The sequence below is a fragment of the Chaetura pelagica genome, unplaced genomic scaffold (genome assembly GCF_000747805.2).
Source record: "Chaetura pelagica isolate M959 unplaced genomic scaffold, ChaPel_1.0 scaffold52, whole genome shotgun sequence".
Lineage (NCBI taxonomy): Eukaryota > Metazoa > Chordata > Aves > Apodiformes > Apodidae > Chaetura > Chaetura pelagica.
In genome coordinates this window covers 1,418,451-1,432,795 of record NW_009952486.1, presented here as the reverse complement: position 1 = coordinate 1,432,795, position 14,345 = coordinate 1,418,451, and the positions used below count along the sequence as shown (strand labels likewise).

At 43.2% G+C, this 14,345-nt stretch overlaps 1 protein-coding gene across 1 annotated transcript in view; it reads left to right on the top strand.

The window, feature by feature from the left end:
* Positions 1-14,345, top strand: part of IQSEC1 (IQ motif and Sec7 domain 1) — a 197,078-nt gene that overhangs the window by 145,291 nt on the left and 37,442 nt on the right. Inside the window, exons 4-5 of the mRNA XM_010008862.1 lie at positions 1,206-1,485; positions 7,112-8,376. Coding sequence (XP_010007164.1) covers positions 1,206-1,485; positions 7,112-8,376 — 1,545 coding nt within the window. The remainder of the gene's footprint in view (positions 1-1,205; positions 1,486-7,111; positions 8,377-14,345) is intronic.

Sequence of the window (14,345 nt, the reverse complement as noted above, 5' to 3'; positions counted from 1 at the left end):
TGTATACATGTGAATGAAAGCTGAATAAGAAGCACAGGGCATGGTGGAATCATGTGGAATTGTACTCCTTTAGAGTTGGGGTGTTCCTGAAACAAAAGGTAGTGGACATAGTGCAAATGCTTATATTCGTGCATGTGTGGAGTGTTTGCTAAGTCTTTTGAATGATTAAAAAAAGTGAAGTTTCCTTTTGCTTTCAATGTTGTGTGTACACAGGATGAGGCAGATGGTAAATATTTATGAGAAACAGATGAAAAGGGGATACTGTGGAAGAGGGAAAGTGCCTACACTGCAGCAATGTGAGAATGCCCTACTGTAAATATAAAACAAACACAGATTGTTATTAGTCATCACTACTTCAGTGTAAACCTTGACTAGGACTCAGTTTTAAAATGTTTCCTATTGTGTGCAACTCCTTTAATGTAAAGGGGTTTTTTCCTTTATTCCTTAACAATAACAGCATTCACGTGAAAACAAAGTGTTTTATTTGCCTGATAGCTCCTGGTGTGTTTTGCCTACCTGATGCTGTCTTGCTTTCATTAGCTAGAAACAGCATCCCTGGGGATGCTTTGCTGCAAAGCATGCCAAAAGTATCCCATGGGAGCAATCTTTCACTAATGGAGAAATAAAGGAGATTTCTCCTGGTGGTGCTTTTTCCCGACTTCAGCTTCTAGAAATACAGTAGCTCACAAGATCAGTCAAATCCCAGATCTCTGAGTAATGTGACAGTGATCTTTTTATGTCAATCTGTAGTGTATCAGCAGGGAAGAATTGCTTTTATATGTGAAAACAAGGAAAGACACAAATAAGCATCTGTCATTGTGAATTAGAGCAACTTAGAAATGAGCAGGCTTATAAGAAATTAAGTTGTCATTTATTTTACACGGTAGTTGCTGAGTGACTTGCTCAGGATGTTACTGGTAACTGCTGTATGAAGTTAAATAATGCTTGAAATCTCCATTCTCCTGCTTGACTCCTGTTCTAAAGATGACCTCTGCAACAGGAATGGAGACTTGCTTAGACTGCAGTGAAAATGCTGGTGCTTGCCATGAAAGCCACATTACCCTGTACTAACTGCATCTGAATTTGAACAAAATATGCTGGGTGTCTGCACAACATGATGCAAAGCAAAGCTGTGCTGTTTGTTGCTGACAGTTCTGGTGCACAGTGCTCACCTGAGGATTTTCCTCTCTTTCCGTTCTGTCTAGTGTTGAGGGTGAAGCTCCAAGCAGTGACACTGGCACGTCTTTGGACAGCCCATCAGCTTACCACCAAGGACCTATAACACACAGCTCAGCTCTGAGCCCAGACCATTACGACCACTCTGCCTATGGGCTGTACTCTGTCTCCCCTGGACAAAGATCTCGGCGGCCGAAGCTTCAGCACTCAACATCCATACTGCGAAAACAGGCAGAGGAAGAGGCTATCAAGAGGTCAAGATCACTTTCTGAGAGCTATGAACTCTCTTCAGACCTACAAGATAAGCAGGTATTTGAGCTTTGCTACCTAATTTATGACAAAGACAACATGGCTGTAAGCTGGGAAAAATCTTTTCTAGCATCACTTGAGCTGTGATGCTGAAAATACCTTTTTTTCCTGTTGCCAATGTGGTTTAAAGTAGTCATACATCAGCATTTCTGGGCTTTTTGACGCTTCTCTGTGTCCTGTTGTCTGTGTGTCCCACCTAAAACATATGTTAATAATGTTAACAGTAAAAACAGTTGTGCTAGGAATTGTGATTTAATGATTTGGACAACTACTAGAATCTAAGTCAAAATGTTTTTCTAAGAAAATGAGACATTTTGAAACCTGAATATCTTTGCTGCTGCTGAAAGAATGGAAGAACTTATTTCCACTGATATTCTCTCAAATCCTAGGGGTGAATTCAAGGTCTTGATTGAGTTTCACTCAACTAGGGAAAGCTCCCAGTCAGACAAGTCAGTCTCAGCAATTCCTTTTAATCTTTATTCTCAATGTAGGCCTATTTGAAAGATGTTTATTGCCATATAAGTTCTTATTTGTCATTTGAAAATGATGCTGCAATAGGTAAGCAAATATGCAGGATGCACTGGATTGCACTGGCAGATGAACAGTAGCCATTGCATCAGTGGTGGTTGGGTGGGTGGGTTCTTTTTGTTAGAGCTCGTTCTTGCCAGAATATTTGTGTGCTGTGAATCATACTGGTTTATTGCAGAGTCACTCCAGCCTGGGTGTTAACAGGGTGGAAGTGGAGAGAGTCAAAATTCTGCAGACAGGAAACAAACTGCTCCTGATTTTGGGCCACACATTGACAGTCAGTGAAGTGTATAAGGGCTGAGCCTCCTTTGCCATCTGTGTTCTGAAGTTTCAGGCTGGGGAATCATCCAGTTTTGTTCTGGAGAGGCCTGGGAGAAGGGAACTTGAGCTCTGATTTACAGTTGAAGGCAATATTTGGGCTAGCAAGTATGAGTTCAGATTAGCCTTTTTGCTCACCAAAGTCTATACTGGAGTGGGGATATATCAAGTTCCTGATCCTTGATCTAGATTATGCCAGCTCTGCTAGTAAATTGGACCTCCTTGTGAGATCTAAAATGTTACTTCCTTTCCTACCTTGGGTAGTCATTTTTGCTAGATGTCTCATAAGAGGTTGATATAGAGTGCAAACCTTACTAAAGAGGTCTCCTGCACTGCAGATATTCCACAGAGCCTAATTCCAGCTGTCCTTTTATGCTGGTTTGATGGAGAATGAGGACTGCAGATGTTATTTTATATTTGTTCAGGGGGTCCTACACAATAAAAAGTGACAATGATACATAAAGGAAGCTTGATACTGGAGAGTTCTTTACTGCACTTGAAAAGCTCTCATTGAAATGTCAGAAAGTACTTAAATGTATTTAGGAAAATGTCCAAGGCTTTGCCTAAAGGAAATGTCCATTAAATATGCATTTAAAAATTCATTAAATATGTATTAAAATTTATTAGACATATAAAGTCACAAGTCTAGTAAATCATCTAGGTGAATTCCAAAATACTCTGAATTAAAATTCCCACCAACCCCCCAAATTTATGATAATCTGTGATAATGTAATTTTCTGTCTAAACCTGAAGGACAACAGCCTTTTTGCAAGAATAAAGTACAGTTAATTTATTTTATAGTGTATTAGTTACTGTTCTTTCACACCATCTGTGCCAGTCTTCTTTTCTTTTGGTTTGATATTTGGTTTTCAGAGAACGACTAAATTAACAATCCATAATTTGTTTTGAGATTAGTCCAGCAAAATACTATCTTGTAATTTATTTCAACACATGTGACCTAATCTATACTACAGGTAGAAATAGTAGCAAACGTGTGGCAGCAGTGGCAGGGTTGTGATAGAAGGTCTTAATATTTTTTTTAAGCTTCAGGATGCCTTACAAGTAGCCCCATACACAGCCCCTTTGACACATGCAAATGTGGGGGTAAAATAACCTCCATTTGGGGGGAAGGACTAAACAATTGTTTTTCAAAAGACAAACCATAGATTAACCACAGAATCACTGAATGTCAGGGGTTGGAAGGGACCTCAAAAGATCACCCAGCCCACCCCCCCTGCCAGAGCAGGGGCACCCAGAGCACATCACACAGGAACGTGGCCAAGGGGGTTTGAATGTCTCCAGAGAAGGAGACTCCACAGCCTCTCTGGGCAGCCTGGCCCAGGGCTCTGTCACTCTCACAGCAAAGAAGTTCTTCCTGAGATTCACATTGAACCTCCTATGCTCCAGTTTGCACCCATTACCCCTTGTCCTATCACTGGTCATCACTGAAAAAAGCTTAACTCCATCTTCCTGACACTCACCCTTTACATATTTGTAACCACTGATGAGGTCACCCCTCAGTCTCCTTTTCTCCAAGCCCAACAGACCCAGCTCCCTCATCCTTTCCTCATCAGGGAGATGTTCCCCTCCCTCCAGCATCTCTGTGGCTCTGCCCTGGGCTCTTTCAAGCAGTTCCCTGTCCTTCTGGAACTGTGGGACCCCATCCTCCTGCCCACCAGGACCCCCAGGTCCCTTTCTCCTACCCTGCTCTCCAGCAGCTCAGACGCCAGCCTGTACTGGTCCATGGGGTTGTTCTTCCCCAGATGCAAGACTCTACACTTGCCCTCTTATTTCATTAAATTTCTCCCTGACCAGCTCTCCAGCCTGTCCAGGTTCCTCTGAATGGCAGCACAGCCCCCTGGTGTGCCAGCCACTCCTCCCAGTTCAGTGTCATCAGCAAAACTGCTGACAGTGCACTCTGTTCCCTCACCCAGGTTGCTGATGAATACATTGAATAGTACTGGTCCCAGTACTGACTCTGAGGGTTTCCATTAGATACAGACCTCCAGCTGGACTGTCCTGTTGGCCACAGTTCTGACTTCTTCCCTTCAACCAGTTCACAATCCCCCTCATCCTCAGTTTAGCTGCAAGGATGCAGTGGGAGATGGTGTCAAATGAAATCAAGATAAACCACATCCACTGCTCTACCATCATCTGCCCACCTGCTTATGTCCTCGTAAAAGGCTCTCAGGTTGGTTAAACCTGACTTCCCCTTGGAAAGACCATGTTGACTGCTCATAATGACCATCTTATCTTTGATATGCTTAGAGACAGTGCTGAGGATAAGCTGTTCCATCACTTTTCCAGGGATGGAGGTGAGGCTGACCAGTCTATAGTTACCTGGGTCTTCTTTCTTACTCTTTTTGAAGACTGGAGTGGCATTTGCCTTCCTCCAGTCCTCAGGCACTTCTCCTGTTCCCCATGACTTACCAAAGATGATGGAGAGTGGCCCAGCAATGACTTCAACCAGCAATCTCAGCACCCACGGGTGCATCCCATCAGGAACCATGGATTTATGGATGTCCAGATTGCTTAATTGATCCCAAACCCAGTCCTCATCAACCAAGGCAAACTCCCCCTTTATCCTGCCTTCTTCTGGGGCCTCAGGGCTCTGGGGCTCCTGAGGACAGTCTCCAGCAGTACAGAAAGCATTCAATAACTGCACCTTCTTTGTCTCCTCCATCACCAGGGCACCCACCTCATTCAGCACTGGGCCTGGATTGCTTCTAGTGTTACACAGAGATTTAGGTGGTCCCAGCTCAGTTCATGCCAAAAACTCTGCATTTTTGCATCTGGAATAAAAAAAATTAAAAATAAGTGATGCATGTGTAAAAACATGGAGCCACGAAGGAGATAATGTTGAATGTGGAAGGGGAATGGGAGCTGCTGAAGCTGGCAATAGCACTGAAAGAAACACAGCAACTACTCCCAAATGGTAGACATAATGCACTAGAAAGGGTTTTTTTTTTGACAGAATTTAGTTCCTACCATAAAAGGGGCCTCCTGCACAGCAGTGTCTCAACTGAGAAATTGCTGGGAAAGGTCCCCAAAGTATGAGGTGGGGAGGTGGTGTGTGCACATAGCATAAGGAATTAAAACATCATGTCTAATGAAAAAGGGTACCTGGATCTGCAGGCAAGGAGAAATTATTTTTGAATCATTGATGTATTATGAATATTGCATGGACTTGCTAAAAAATGCTGCCAGAAAGAAATGTGGTGTTTAGTTGTGGTACAAACACAATAATTGGTGATGGATGTTTTGTGTTTGTGAATAATCAGGATCCAGCAAAGACTGATTAGAACAGAAATTAAATGTTGAGGAAGGAATTGAATAAGACTAGTTATTCACATTGCTCAATATTTTTAAAATAAGTGATGTGTTTTATGGTTTGGTAGCAAAGGTTTGAGAATACCTGATGAATATTCCAAAAGCACTGACATGTCGTTTTCACTAGCTTAAATTGATAGCATTTATAGCTATTTATTTTGCATATTCATTCTGTTAATTGGACACAGTGGCAATGTTGAGTGTGGTTACAGGAATGGAAATAAATTTTGATTTGTATTTAGAATTCTGAAATATTTTCTTGGCTGGAGGAAGAAGACTGCATGTGTGGGTATTTTGTCTGAGAAACCTCTGGAACCCTGTGGTCTGGGGGGGTTTGCTTTGATGTGAGGCCTGGGTGAATCAGTGCTACCTGGTTGTTACTTACATAGAAAGTGATGCACTCCTGGAAAGGTGATGGCTGCTGTTAGGATTGACTCCCAAAATATGGCAATTTGCTGTACACTTGGACTTCAGTCCTCTGCAGCTGTCCCTGCAGAGGAAGAGTGACTGTGTTAAGCTGTACTAGGGTGCTGCCCTGCCTGCTTTGGCACCAGCAGGCACACCAATGCCACGGTGTGAAAACCAAGATGCAAACACACCAATTGTCAACACCTTAATTTGATGATAGTATTCATATGGTTGTATTTTTGTCTGTATTTTTATGGTCGGGCTTGCAAGTGACTATTCAGTTCACTATTTGTGCAGTTGTTTGTCTGTAGCTTTGAGTTTTTCCTTTCAAAAGCAGCACACAGGTTGAAAAAAATTCTCAAAATTATAATAGTTGTTGGGTTTTGTTTTTTCGTTTGAGCCACCAGTGAGCACTGGAGCCCAGAGGCCAATTGTGTCCTGGGCTGTATCAAGAGAAGTGTGGCCAGCAGGGCCAGGGAAGGGATTCTGCCCCTGTGCTCTGGGGACACCCCACCTGGAGAACTGTGTCCATCTCTGGAGCCCTCAGCACAGGAGGGACATGGAGCTATTGGAGAGGGGCCAGAGAAGGGCCTCAAAGGTGATCCCAGGGCTGGAGCAGCTCTGCTCTGGAACCAGGCTGGGAGAGTTGGGGTGTTCAGCCTGGAGAAGAGAAGGCTCCAGGGAGACCTTAGAGCACCTTCCAGTGCCTGAAGGGGCTCCAGGAAAGCTGGGGAGGGGCTTGGGACAAGGGCAGGGAGGGAGAGGACAAGGCGGAATGGTTTTAAACTGGAAGAGGGGAGATTTAGGTTAGACATCAGAAATAAATTCTTCCCCATGAGGGTAGGAAGGCACTGGGAGCCCAGGGAGGTTGTGGCTGCCCCATCCCTAGAGGTGTTCAAGGGCAGGTTGGATGAGGCTTGTGCAGCCTGGGCTGGTGGGAGGTGTCATGAGCAGGGGGGTTGGAACCTGATGATCTTTAAGGTCCCTTCGAATTCAAACCGTCCTGTGATTCTACAGAGTGCCTGTGTTTGCCCTCCCGCAGGTGGAAATGCTAGAACGGAAGTATGGGGGCCGTCTCATAACCAGGCATGCTGCCCGCACCATCCAGACCGCCTTCCGCCAGTATCAGATGAACAAGAACTTCGAGCGTCTCAGAAGTTCTATGTCTGAAAATCGTATGTCAAGACGCATTGTACTGTCCAATATGAGAATGCAGTTTTCCTTTGAAGGGCCTGAGAAAGTCCACAGCTCCTACTTTGAAGGAAAACAAGTTTCTGTTACAAATGATGGGTCAAAGCTGGGATCCCTGGGACCGTCTGAATGTGGTGACCTTGGAGAGTCAGCTACAATGAAGTCTCCAGCAGCATCCACTGATTTTGCTGATGCTATCACAGAACTGGAGGATGCTTTTTCCAGGCAGGTGAAATCCCTGGCAGAGTCCATTGATGATGCCCTGAACTGCCGGAGCCTCCACTCCGATGAAGTCCAGACTCCGGATCAAGTGAGAAGTCGCGAAATGGAAAGGGACACTTGTGCTCCAACAAAACCAGCCCTTCACAACGTGGATCACAGGAAGCTGGATGAGATGACAGCATCATACAGTGATGTTACGTTATATATTGATGAGGAAGAGTTATCTCCTCCCCTTCCACATTCCCAGTCAGTAGACAGACCGTCCAGCACAGAATCTGATATGAGGCTCCGGTCTGTGAACTCTTCCCAAGAGTACTGGTCCATGACCCACAAAGATGATAAGATAGACACTGATACGAGCTGCAGGAGTACCCCCTCCCTGGAATGTCAGGAACAGAGGATGAGAATGGATCATCTGCCACTACTAACTATTGAGCCACCCAGTGACAGTTCAGTGGACTTGAGTGATCGCTCAGACAGAGGTTCGTTAAAGAGACAAAATGCCTATGACCGAGGGCTCCCTGGTCAACAAGGAAGCCCAAAACACATCCCTCACAGTATTCCTGCCAAGATTATACCCCGAGAGGAGCAGGAGGCAAGGCACAGGGGTAGGCCTATAGATAGTCATTTGGCTATCAATGGCACAGCAAACAGGCAAAGCAAATCAGAGTCCGATTATTCCGATGGAGACAACGACAGCATCAACAGCACTTCCAACTCCAATGACACCATAAACTGCAGCTCAGAATCGTCTTCTAGAGACAGCCTAAGGGAGCAAACCTTGAGCAAGCAAACCTACCACAAGGAAACTCGCAACAGCTGGGATTCCCCTGCCTTCAGTAACGATGTTATCAGGAAACGCCACTACAGGATCGGGCTGAATCTTTTTAACAAGTAAGTACAGCCTTTCCTCCTTGTGTCTGGTGGGAACACAGCTGCTGATCCAGCAGTGTTTTTCTTGTGTCAGATGAGTAAGAATGAGGTCTGATACTGACTTTTCAGTGGAAAAAAAATAAGCTACTGTGGTGACTGTTCATATTAGACTCCTTACAGGCTGATGTCTTCATATTTAAACAGGGGAAAAGAAAAAAGATAATTGTGTGTATATGTGGTAGTAAACCATTGCAGAAGGTGGAACAGATTCCTTTCTTGTTGAAAAGTACGGTGGCTTAACCCTGATCCATTTTTGGTGTTATAACAAATACAGATTTCTTCCTGCCCTAATCACATAGGTATTGTAAAATGTGTCATATGGGAGTTAGAAATGAGAAGCAGTTGAAGATGACTTTCCTGTGTAACACAGGGAGGGCCAGGAATTTATTCAGATTTCATCAAAACTTTCATACTAAGAACAATGTGCTGAATATTTTATGCTAATAAATATTTATTGTTTATCCTCGAATTATCATAAAATTTTTACCTCTGCCTATGACTGTTATTTTCCCATGTATGGAATTGCTTAAAATTTCTATAAAATAACTTGCTAAACATTGCTTGTTTAAAATCCCTTCTCCTTTGGACACTCCCGTGTGTCTGTAGGAAATCCTGAGTATTATGATAGAGGGTAATAGATAATACACTGAACCCTGTATTTCCATTATTGGAGTAACACAGCTCTCGTTGGAGCTAACACGATCTGAAGACAAGAACAGCTAGGGGGTTGACATCAGAAGTCCTAGTTTTTCTTCACTTTTTAGTTTATGTCTGGTAAGCCAAGTTCCCTGCCCTAGAATGGGTGTAACTTTCTTAAACCTTTTCTGGTACTAGTGCTTATAAAGCTCCTCAGAAGACTCAGATACTGAGTGCCAGAATTTTTCCCCATTTTCTTTAAACTCCTGATGGCAGCTCACAACGTGTGTGGAAGTTTTTGACACTTCCTACAGAGTACTCCAGGATTTCTCCATGAACATGTTGTAGCTGCTGAAGCATGAACAGATATTTCAGCCTGCTTGCCTCACAGTCTCCTGCAGCCTGAATGAGCTCAGCCCTCCTTTCCAGTGAGCAGTGCTGGGATTAGTTATGTTTGGATTAATAGGTCAGTGGTTCCACGTGTAATAATATGCTGTAGCATTGCAGATAATTAAAGCTTTTTGATGCCATGACATGAGGCTGTGCTTTAGGAAACTAAGCGTGGATTGGCCAGGTTTGGCTGGAAACAATTTCAGGTTTGTTTTTTTTATCTTTGTAAAAAGTTAATAGGCCTTTACGGAAGCTTTAACCAACTGGAATGATGTGGATCATAGGATCTCTGCAGCTTCTGCTGCTCCTCAGGTAGACTAGGTAGGAAGACACATACATTAGCTTTTTTTAGAAGATTTGAAAACATTAACATCCTTAGTGGGGCATGGGGAGGAAGGTGCTGGTGCTGCTTGGCTGACATTTAAAAGACTTGGGTGTTTGCTTGGGTTTTTTGCACAGTAATTAAGCTTTAAGCAGTCAATGATCAGTGAACTTTTAGGCTTGATAATACAGCCTATTGAGTCAATTGCAGAAGGTTCTAAGAAAAATGGTGAATGGAAAAAATAACATGCAGGTGCTTCTAGTCACTTGCCACATCAGTAGGAGGCTGAAAGTGAAAAATAAACATCAGGGACAGAGATTGTGTCCAGGCACTTGCCAGAATTTACAAGCGATTATTTCTTCAGGATGCAGAACCCTTTTCCCCTTCAGTTACGTGTTGTGCAGGTGTATTAGTTTCAGCTGCCTTCTGAGCATTATGCCCACTGTTCTCAGCACATCAAGTATGTCACAGCATCGTGTGGGTCCAAATGGTTCTTGAAAAGCAAGCCATGCAGCCTCTCTGCTGAAGGCTGCCAATCCACATGCCTGACCTGGTTAGACATGGGCCAGCAAGGAGGGCTGCAGCTCAGATGGACTTTCTGCAGGTCAGTCCTGTCTCTGCAGTTTCTCTCATGTCGTGCCCAGCATCTCACATCAGCAGGGATCTGCCACAGGCTGCTTGTGCTTCCTGCCCTGCCACCAGGTGTACACCCGGGGTGGATGGGGTGGCATACGTGGCTTACTCTGCTCTCCAGTGTTCAAGTCCATGTAACAAAATCAGTTAGATGTCTTCTCACCACATGGTCTTTCATGACACATGAAGAGGGAGCAGTACAAGCCTTGGCATTGAGCTCCTGAGAGGGTGTGTGCTCCACCCATGCAGGACTGTGCACAGAACTGAAAGTGGCTTTGAAGTTACCTAGTACAAGAATCCAAGTTTTTTCCAAATGTCTGCATCTACCAGAGGAGTTTTTTAGGGATGTCCTTTACAAGAAGTTCGTGTTAAATTAATTGCATCTTTGAAATTTTTCTTGCAAATTAAGAACCCAAACCTTAATTACTGATCAATCACGTCATTTCTTTCTGGCACACGAAGCTTGGCTGAAGTGCAAAGAATTAAGAACTCCAAAGAAGTGCATGAATTGCAGTAAAGTCCTTCTGCTTTGTTCTCTAGATGTGTTGAAAGAATGAAATTTTAAGAGGCCTGGAAAGTCACTGTCCTTGCAGTTGAAATTTCAACAGATGCTTTATAATTATTCTGGCCTGCCTGTTACAATAATAATTTTCAGGAGCCAAAGTGCAGTTCTCTTACCAGAGGCCCTTTGTTAGAACAGCCAGTTGTGGGTGAAATAGAAGTTGAGCACAACTGGTGGTCTAGTTCAATTAATCACTGTTGCATGCAAAACATTAGTAGCACAAATGTCCTTGGAGAATGAAGAACACAGGACAGTAGAGAGGAAACTGTAGGTAATTGAAAAGCAGTTTTCATTTCAGTTGTGTGTAGAATCTCTCTCCAACTGCAACTTGGCACTCAGGTTAGAACCATAGCGTTGATTAAAGAAGTATAGTTTTTAAAAGATGTTTTGTGATATCCACTATATCAGAATATAAAGCATCACCCAAGTGGGATGATTTCTGCCAAGGAAATTGCAGCTAAATAAGAGCTTCTGTACATTCTCCTGTGTTTGAATGGCAGCAGTGATTTCACCCTGTCAATGGGCTGTCAGAGTGTGTGTTCCCATTCATCGCCCTGCGAAAGGAAGGATTGCAGGAGCGTGCCCAGAGTGCAGAGGCTCCCAGGGAAGCTCAGATGAGGGCAGCTGTGTTGAAACAGGCATTTTCTTCAGTGCACTTTGAAAGGGATGTAGTCTGGGAGAAATTACGCTGGAAACCATTCCTCCCTTATAGGCAGAAGGAAAACACTACCTAGAAAGGTTTATTTTGCAGGCTCCAAACCCTGCCAATGCAAATCCAGCCTTTGAGACTGGTTTGCTTGTAAACAAGCCTTCAAGAGGGCTTTTGACTGCTGCTTTTTTTTTTTAAAAAAAAGGGGGAGGAAAAAAAAATGTTAAAAGGGCTGTGATTTTATTCTCATGTTTGTTTTGACTGCAGGCTGGAAATACCTGGTTTACCAGTTACTGCAGCCCAATCTGGTAGGATTTTCAGGTTCCATTCTGCTACGGGTGCACTGATGGTTCTAACAGATTAAATAGGACCCAGTGGTTTAACCTCAGTAGTCTGAGGAAACGTGTCCTGCCCTTGGGTCAGCTTTGCAGTCGGTAGGAGCAGGCTGTAATTTTGTGCAGGGCTGTGCAGGTGTAGGAAGAAGAACAGTGCCAGGTTCCCTGCTCCTGTGCCACCCGGGCTCTTTGCCAAGTACTTGTGGCTGCCAGGTGTGTTTGTTGATGTCACTGCCCTCAATTACTGCAGTCTCCACCTGCAGTGATGCACCTGATGGGGCCATGCACAGTGAGTGATGAGTCAGCATCCTCTGGGGAGGGTACACATGCTTTCTGTGCTAACAAAGTGTGTCCAACAACCCTTGGACAGCATGAGGGTGGTTTGGCAATTCAGTGCGACTCTGCTTAGTATTATAAAATACGGGAGAAAAGTTTGTGTTTCTCAGACTTATTTGTTAATCTAGCAGAGACTAGGGTTGGATTTAGTGTCTCTTTTGGGATCCCAGGCGTTGGAAGACACTGTTAAATGTCCTCTCATCTGGCAGCATTCCTGTGGCATTGTGATTTCTTGCCACAGAGCCAGTGGTGCTGATGCCAATTTCTGACATGGCTGGTGAGGAAAGACAGTGAAGTAGAGCTCATCAGCTATTTGCACCACGCTGCTCTGCTGGCTGTGCTGGGGCATAACTCTATTGAGGACTCTTTTGGGTAGCTTTTGTTGAAGGTTTTATGGCCTGATCTTGCACATACATCTCGGAGGTAAGTGAACATAACACCACTTATATTGCTAGAACAGAGGCTAGGCTATAAATATTTTTACAATACATTTTCCCAGATCCCTTTTACCCCTACGCTCATTTTTGTCCAGTTTTGCTTTCCAGAAAGGGTAGCGACAGATGGAAAACTGTTCCCCATGTGTGCTCAGCCCATTACAGCAAACTGTTTTGAAGAGTTTTCTGTAGCTTCCTTCATAACAGGCCATTATCAAGGTTCCCACTATTCCAAAGTTCTCTCAAAGGATTTATTGACCGAGCTAAAAAGGCATGAGTATCTGTTTGCATTATGCAGAGATCTATCATCTTTTGAACTGTGAGCCCTGAAAGCCCTGCCAGCTTCATTTATTGCATGGTGAGGATGATTTTGTCCAAGATGTAAAAATCATTATTGATATGAATTGAATACTAATTCCAGGAGCAGACTTTTAAAAACATGTCTAGATTCCTTGGAATGTTAATTTAAGTATTTCTATATTTTACTAAGCAGATAGGCAAGGAATTTCCTGAGTGCTGGTGGTATTATACCAAATGTAACATTGCAAATTACAGTTTCTAGAGAAATTCTTGTTGGAAATCCAAGGCCCACAATATGATGATGTCGAGAAGGCTCATTTTTCATTTTCCATGAAAACAGCTTTAACTATTCAAACAGAGACTTTCCATCATTTACCTGTAGGTAGAGATTGAGAGTAGTTCAGATTCCTGAGTACTGTTTCATTCAGAATGAACTACACATTTTTTCTCTATTTGAAATCCATTAAAGTTGCGAGGTGATCTTAATTGTTTTAAAAATGAAGTTTTGCAAGTAGCCATTAATTTAAATATTGTAATGGGTACTAATTTGCTGTTACTCCATTTACACCAGTCACATGCCTAATGAATTTCATTTGAGATGCTGAATATACAGTATTTCTGTGTTGCTTTTGTCAGGTTGCGTGGTATCCATTCAGCATTTTAGTATCTGGTCTGAAAACATACATTTTCAGACTTTCCCCCTTAGAGTTTTATGTTGAATGCTTGTTGGAAACATTTCTAATGATTTTAGACTTTGTAAGTGCAGACTGAGGAGGAGGGAGGTATAAATCTATGTTGGTTCTCTTTACCTTTGAACTCATTCATGTATTTTGTTGGCTGATCTCTTGTATCTTTGTAAATCATGTATCTTCTGTGGCTTTTTGGAGTGATTCAATAGAAAGAGGAGACAAGAGGCTTATTCAGGGTTTCGCAACCCCAGCCATTCTCCCTCCTCGGGTATGTGTTGAGAGGGACTTTGCTCTTGTTGCAACATCTGGGCTGCAGATTATGCAGCCAGAGACAGTTCCAACAAAAATTAAAATCAAAGCACTCCATGTAGCTTGTCCTCTAACATGCCGAGGAGTTAGTAAGAAGAGAAGAATGTTCTTGGTATAACTCATTATTTCTAAAAACGTCGAGGCCTCAGTGAGAACACCCGAAGGAAAATAAAAAATAAGCCGTGTGTGTTTTGCTTTGTTCTGTGTGTGTTTTATCTTTTCTCCCTGAGGACCCATTTTTCCTCCTTTTTTTTTTTTTTGTAGCTTGTCCTCTAACATGCCGAGGAGTTAGTAAGAAGAGAAGAATGTTCTTGGTATAACTCATTATTTCTAAA